Source organism: Chroicocephalus ridibundus, chromosome 10, assembly GCF_963924245.1.
Source record: "Chroicocephalus ridibundus chromosome 10, bChrRid1.1, whole genome shotgun sequence".
Classification (NCBI taxonomy): domain Eukaryota; kingdom Metazoa; phylum Chordata; class Aves; order Charadriiformes; family Laridae; genus Chroicocephalus; species Chroicocephalus ridibundus.
The window spans coordinates 19473491-19479932 of NC_086293.1; the positions used below are offsets into that span (position 1 = coordinate 19473491).

General features: G+C 65.9%; 1 protein-coding gene across 3 annotated transcripts; it reads left to right on the forward strand.

Moving 5' to 3' along the window:
• The first annotated feature begins 10 nt into the window (after nucleotides 1-10).
• Nucleotides 11-4860, forward strand: KLHDC8B (kelch domain containing 8B). Of its 3 annotated transcripts, none has more exons than XM_063348232.1 (6): nucleotides 11-392; nucleotides 1124-1593; nucleotides 2443-2607; nucleotides 2764-2988; nucleotides 3240-3353; nucleotides 4215-4860. In XM_063348232.1, exons 2-6 carry the CDS (start codon nucleotides 1221-1223, stop codon nucleotides 4409-4411), a joined length of 1074 nt encoding a protein of 357 aa, XP_063204302.1. In that variant the 5' UTR covers nucleotides 11-392; nucleotides 1124-1220; the 3' UTR covers nucleotides 4412-4860. The 3 variants fall into 3 exon arrangements, with proteins under 3 accessions (XP_063204302.1, XP_063204304.1, XP_063204303.1); XM_063348234.1 differs by having other exon boundaries at nucleotides 3240-3341; XM_063348233.1 differs by lacking the exon at nucleotides 11-392 and adding an exon at nucleotides 508-651.
• The last annotated feature ends 1582 nt before the right edge of the window (nucleotides 4861-6442 follow it).

A 6442-nucleotide genomic window follows, 5' to 3' on the forward strand; every position in this document is an offset into this window, starting at 1 on the left:
GTTTAGGACCTGAGTGCACCTTCCTGTTGGTGCCGAGGGACCCCGGCGTGGTTGTGCTCAGAGTGGGGCCGAGCTGACGCTCTGTCCCCGGCAGCCCTGCAGTGGTGATGGGCAGGGGGTCGTCTTCTTCAGGGCAGGACGGTGGCTTCTCAGGTCCGGAAGCCCGGTGCTGGGGTGGCACTGGTTGGGGAGCGCAGAGCTGGGGGGCTCTCTCTGGCCCCTCTTCCCGACGGGTAGGGGTCCCCGGGAGGGCCGGGCGGAGGGGAGCGGGGCCCGGCGGGGGGGCCGGGGCGGGCGCGGCGCCGCCCCCAGCAGCAGCGGGCGGGCCCGGCGCGGAGCGGAGCGGAGCGGCGGCGCGGAGCGGCGGGGAGAGCAGCGGAGCGGGCGGAGAGGTGAGCGCGGCCGCGGTCCCTGCCCCGCTACCGGCGGCGGGGCGGCGCGGGGAGCCCGGGACCGGCGGTCCGGGGGGTGCGGGCTGCGGGAGGGAGCCCCGGGGGGTGCGGGCTGTGCAGCGGGAGCCGCCGAGAGCAGCGGTCCGGTGGTTACGGGATGCACGCCGAGAGCAGAAGCCACGGGGGTCCGGACCGTGCACCGGGAGCCCCGGGGAGCGGGAGCTTCGCTGTGGGTATGGGCCGTGCACCGGCAGCCCCGGTGAGTGCGGGTTGTGAGCCAGGAGCCCCAGAGAGCAGAATCCCGGGTGGGTGCAGGCAGAGACCCCTGGGGAGTGGGAGTGCGGGTGGGTGCGGGCTGTGCACCGGGAGCCCGGAGTACGGGAACCTCGGGGAGTGGGAGCCCCGGTGGGTGCGGGCACAGAGCCCTGGCGAGTGGGAGCCCTGGTGGGTGTGGGCTACGCACCAGGAGCCTCAGGGAGCAGGAGCTCAGGGTATGGGAATCTCGGGGAGTGGGAGCCCCGGTGGGTGCGGGCACGGAGCCCGGGGAGTGGGAGTCCCAGTTGGTGTGGGCTGTGCACTGGGAGCCCCAGGGAGCAGGAGCCCGGGGTACAGGAGCACCGGTGGGTGTAGGTGGGGAGCCCTGGGGAGCGGGGGGCTGTCGCACTGCTGAGGGGACCCGACTTGCTGGGGCCAGGGCGGCCCAGGTGCTAACTGGGGTGCTCTCCCTGCAGGACGCGGTGGGTAGAGCCGGGCCAGCGACGAGCCGGGCCGGATGGGTGGCACGGCAGGGCCGGGGCCTGGGGACCCCCGGGGTGGCTGAGCCGGCCCATGGCGGCGGGCGCGGGCGCCTTCGCGTGGGCCGCCTTCCCTGCCATGCCCACGCAGCGCGTGTACTGCAGTGGCGTGCACCGTGACGGGCAGCTCTTCGTGCTGGGTGGCTGCGGGAGTGGTGGGCGAGCCTTGGGTGCTGCCGAGGTGCTCGACCTCCCGGCCCAGCGCTGGACCACACTCCCGCCGTTGCCCACGCCGCGGGCCGGTGCCGCTGCCCTCGCCGTGGGCAAGCAGATCCTGGTGGTGGGTGGCGTGGACGCAGCACAGAGCCCCCTCGCCTCCGTTGAGGTCTACCACGTGGATGAGGGCAAGTGGGAGAAGAAGGCGGCGCTGGCTCAGCCCTCCATGGGCATCTCAGCTGTGCAGAGAGGTGAGGGCTGGGGATGGGACTCGGCTGTGAGTAGCTGTACCATCCAGGGAAGCGGGGATGCAGTGGTTGGGCATGCTCGGGTGGGATTTGAATCCCGCTGCTTCTTGGGATGCAACATGAAGCTTTCATTCAGAACTTGCCACTTAATGGCAGGGTCATGCTCCTGCCCTAGCAGCGCTGTCGCAGCCCGGGACTGGGCGATGCAGAGCCCTGCTGTGCACGGGATCCTTCCCCAGCTGGGAGCCATACCGGGGTGGCCAAGCACCCTGTTGCAGCCTGGCTCGGTGTGCTCTGCATCGAACGCATTGTGATTTCTGCCCAAACTTTGCTGAGCAGCCTCTGAGCCTTGGCACAGCCCGGTAGCCCACAAGCTGAGGGTCAGGGTTAGTGCCATATGTGGTGTCCACGTCTGCTCCCTGTCTGGGGACACTGTGGCCTGGCCCTGGGCTGCAGCGGGGTGGGCAGGGCAGAGGGGTCGGCAGGGCACTGGTGGGAGCGGGCAGGGGTGCCGGCCGCGTCGGGAGTGGGAGCAGGATTTGGCAGTATGGCTGTGTTGCCATGGTGTCTCCAGGGAGATGGTACTGCTGAGAATAATTAGAGTCGATGGCCTTGTGCTCCGCTGTGCGCCTGATGGATGGGGCAGAGATGGGGGCGAGGGGGTCCCAGCAGGGTCGGGGCACTGCCAGGCTCAGGCCTGGCTGCACTCACTGTCCCCTGGCCACCCTGGAGCAGCGGCTGGCCGTGGGGCTCAGCAGCACCCGTGCTGCCTGCCCTGGAGGGCACGGGGGGACTCCCAGTCCCCCGGCACTGCTCACAGCCCCCCCAACCCTACCACTGTCTCTTTTGCAGACGGGGCCATCTATGCGCTGGGGGGAATGGGTGCAGACACCTCTCCCCAGGCACTGGTTCGTGTCTACGAGCCGGCAAAGGACCACTGGCAGCCCCTGCCCTCCATGCCCACCCCCTGCTACGGGGCCTCCGCCTTCCTGCAGGGCAACAAGATCTTCGTCCTGGGTAGGTGCCGCTGGGGCGAGCCGAGCATCCCCTCGCGCCCCTGCCCTCTCCCTCCATGGCCTCCCTGGACCGGGGAGTGACCTGGTGCATTTCAAAGTGCCCACCGATGGCGCCAGCTCAGGGCACTGGCAGCCACAGCATCTGGTCTGTGTGCAGGGGGCCGTCAGGGCAAGCTGCCCGTCACTGCCTTTGAGGCCTTCGACCTGGAGACAAGGAGCTGGACGCGCTACCCCAGCGTGCCCAGCCGCCGCGCCTTTGCTGCCTGCGCCATGGCTGATGGTGTCGTCTTCAGCCTGGGGGGGCTGCAGCAGCCGGGACCCCACAACTTCTACTCCCGTCCCCACTTCGTCAACACCGTGGAGATGTTTGACCCTGTGCAGGGTGAGCTCCGTGTCCCTGGGTGCGGTGGGAGCATTCTTTGCAGGTCCGGGATGCCTCCTTGGGTGCTTGGTGAGGGATGTCCATGCCAGAGGGATGCAGTTCATCCAGGCTCTGAGCATCAGCCCCTTGCACCCATGGCGAGTCCTTCCCTGCGCTCCCTGGCCCTGGGGAGCTGTTAGCCTGGGGGTGTCCTGGTCTTGGTGTGCGCAGAGGAGCCCCGGTGGGCGATGCTCACACCTTCTTGCTCCCAGGTGCATGGAGCAAGCCGAGCCGCGCCATCCGCATGAGGGAGAAGAGAGCTGACTTCGTGGCCGGCTGCCTGGGAGGAACAGTGGTGGTCGTGGGCGGCCTCGGTAATGCCAGGGGTAGGCGTGTGGCCGTGTTCTCATCCCTGTCCTTTGTGGCACATCAGTGACCTGTGTGGCAGCAAGGAGGTTGGCTGTGCAAAACTGTGGTGGTACCACAACACCTTCCACAGCAAAGTGGCCTTAACTCTGCCCGCCGTGTCACTTCTGTGCCCCCCAGGTGCTGGGGGAACCCTACTGCCCTGCCCCACAGGCTGCCCCCACTGAGCTGCTTGCCCCTTTCGCCCCCCAGCCAGGCTTTCCCCAGCTCTTGTGCAGTGTGCTGGGCTCACACAGCCCATGCCAGCTCAGCCCCGCCGCGCAGGGCTGCAGCGCCGCATCCCTTTCCCAAGAGAGCTCGGGAAAGGTTAGTGCTGTCACTCAGCAGTGGGGTTGCAGCCGGGAGGGCTGCTGGGGAGCCTGGCGTGGCTGCAGCACCCCCAGCCCTGCAGCGAGGGCTGCCGGACCCTGCTCAGCTCACCCGCGGTGATCTGGACCTCCTGCCACAGGGCAGGAGGAGGTGATGGGGATGGTGAGCAGTGCTGGCTGGATCCCTGCCTGTGGTGCGGCGTTGCTTCTGAGCCCTGCTGGGGCTGGAGCTGCCCTCCCTTACTCCCCAGTGACGGCTGTGGGCTGCCGGTGCGAGGGCAGAGCCCGCAGTGCACCACTGGTGCCAGCAGCCCTCCCTGTGGGGACACTGCTAATCCTCTTGTGCCTCTGCTAATTGCCTCTGGGATTGCAGAGCCCCCGCAGCCCAGGGCTTGGGGACCCGCTGCCACTGGGGGCTCTGGCTGGGGCATCAAAGGCATGTGAAGGTGAAAAGGCAGAGCCTGGGGTGCGGGAAGGGATGCGGGGGGGCTGATGCCATCCCGTTTCCCACAGGGAACCAGTCCTGCCCGCTGGACTCGGTGGAAGGGTTCAGCCTCTCACGGAAGAAGTGGGAGCCGCTGCCCCCCATGCCCACCGGCCGCTGCTCCTGCTCCAGCTGCCCGGCACCCAGCCTGCTCTTCGTCATCGGTGGGGTGGCCCAGGGCCCCAGCGGCGCCGTTGAGGCTCTGTGCCTGCGCGAGGTGCCCTGAGCGGAGCCCCGGGGACCAGCCCCGGCCGAGCACCAAGTGCCTGAAGACGGGGACAGGGTGTGCACGTGCCCATGCGTGCGGGTGACCCAGCTCCGGGGAGCCGCCGTCCCATGACGCCGGACACCAAGAGCAGCTGCGGTTTCTCGCCATGCTTTGGAAACTCCTCTCGGCTCCTACGCAGCTGTGGCAATGGAGCCCAGGGCAAAATCCTGCCTGGCGGGAGGGCCGCGGCCAGCGGCACGGAGGGAGTGGCGGCGGCAGGACTGTTGCTGGCCGAACTGCCCTGTCCGGCCCCATCCGTGCTGCGGCGTGTCCGTGCCATGTGTGTAGCAGTGAGTGCTGTGTCGTCGTAGACCCAGTCGATGTCTCATGTAGCACAGAGGTGCCCTGTAGCTCAGTGCCTAGGAGGTGATGTAGCACCTCGAATAAATGAAAGACATGGAATTTTACCCCACTGGAGTCGTGTCGTCCCTGGTTGCACTGCTCCGGGCAGGGATTTGCCGCAGCCTGTCAGGGAAAACCCCTCCCGAGGCAGAGCTTGGCCAGCCCTTTCCCAGGGGTGGCCTGTGCCGTGGGGCAGGGATGGCTCTTGTTCCTTTTCCCACTGCCAGGGCGAGCGGAACAATGTGATGTAGGGACCCAGCTCTTCTTTTGGAGAGGGAGAGCTGAGCGGCGGTGGTTCTGCCTTGGTGCAGCCTTGCTCCTGCTCAGCATCTCCTGTGGACAAATGGGCTGTGGGGGGTGAAGGCAGCAGCAGCAGAGGGGCTTTGTCGGAGAGAGACAGGGTGCGAGAGCAGGCAGGGAATGGCAAGGGCTGCCAGGATGCTGAGAAATAAGATGAGATGCCTAATGATGCTGGGGTTCCTGGGCCCCATCCAGCACCACAGCCCTGTCTCAAAGGATGGAGGACATCTGGTGCCTGGGAGAGCCAGACCCAGCTGTGTCCAGCTCTCCTGGGCAGGAACACCGCATCTCGTGGTTACCAGCGCTGGGAAGGGAAGGTAAGCTCTGTACTGGTGGTATCTGTGGGTGATATTTAGGGGTGCACAGTGAGGCCAGTGGAGGGGGTGACCTCCCAATTGCCCAGTGCTGTGGGCTTACCTGAGCCTCATTGGTCTTGGCTTCACGTAGAGTCACACGCCCCAAAGCACAGAGCGGCGGCTGCAGGCGCAGGCGAGGGATTCAATCTTCCACTGATGTGACACTGGAAAGATCTCATAGGTCTGGGTAAATATCAAGCACAGATACCTGACCTTTCAGAGAAGGCATTCAGCGTGAACTTTGGATGGCTAGCAGGGCCGGAGAGATGGGAGGCCAAATCCTGTCAGAGCACAGCAGCCTCCGGCACACTGTTGGGGCAGGCTGTGCTGTCTGCCGGGGGTGTCATGGCTTGAGGAAAGTTGGAAACGATTTAAAGAGCATTCACAAGATGTTTTCAGTGTTGTTGCCCCATCGCCTCTGCAGCCTGCCTGGCATGGTGACCACGGGGTCTGTCCTGACATGCTGTGTGGCTGTTTGCCTGCGTTTTGAGAGGAACATCCTGGGATACCTGGGCTTGGAGGTACTTTGGCTGAAGCTATCCTTGCATCCGCCTCTGGAGTTGCCATAGAAACCACCGCTGTGCCAGAGCCAGCATCAACAGGGAGCCCCGAAACAGTGATTGAGCCGTATCTTGGCGGCTGGGGGGATGCGCTGGCAGCCGGAGGAGAGCAGCTCATGCTGTGCCATGGGGCCTGGACAGAGGGACCTCCTCCTCCGAGCACGACGTGGCTCCAGCCTTCCCCTCTGGATATTGCGGCAGCACCCCATTTTCCCAGCACTCCCCAACCTGCACTCTGCCCTGGTGGGCTTTTTCTTTCCAAGGTCCTGTGAAGTGACAGACTCCTCGGTGCCACCACAGGCACCCTCAGCCTACCAGCCCTTTCCAGAAGCCACCGAGGTATGTATAACGTCACTCTCACCAAAACTTTAGTCACAGGAGACCCTAAATCACAGAGCTGCTTTGGAAATGCAGCCCTGATTAATAACCTT

Excerpts from the sequence above, each read along its gene's own strand:
- KLHDC8B (XM_063348232.1), top strand. The coding sequence starts at position 1,221 with ATGGCGGCGGGCGCGGGCGCCTTCGCGTGGGCCGCCTTCCCTGCCATG. Across the intron at positions 1,594-2,442 it reads CATCTCAGCTGTGCAGAGAG|ACGGGGCCATCTATGCGCTG; the intron begins GTGAGGGCTGGG and ends TCTCTTTTGCAG. Across the intron at positions 2,989-3,239 it reads GATGTTTGACCCTGTGCAGG|GTGCATGGAGCAAGCCGAGC; the intron begins GTGAGCTCCGTG and ends TCTTGCTCCCAG.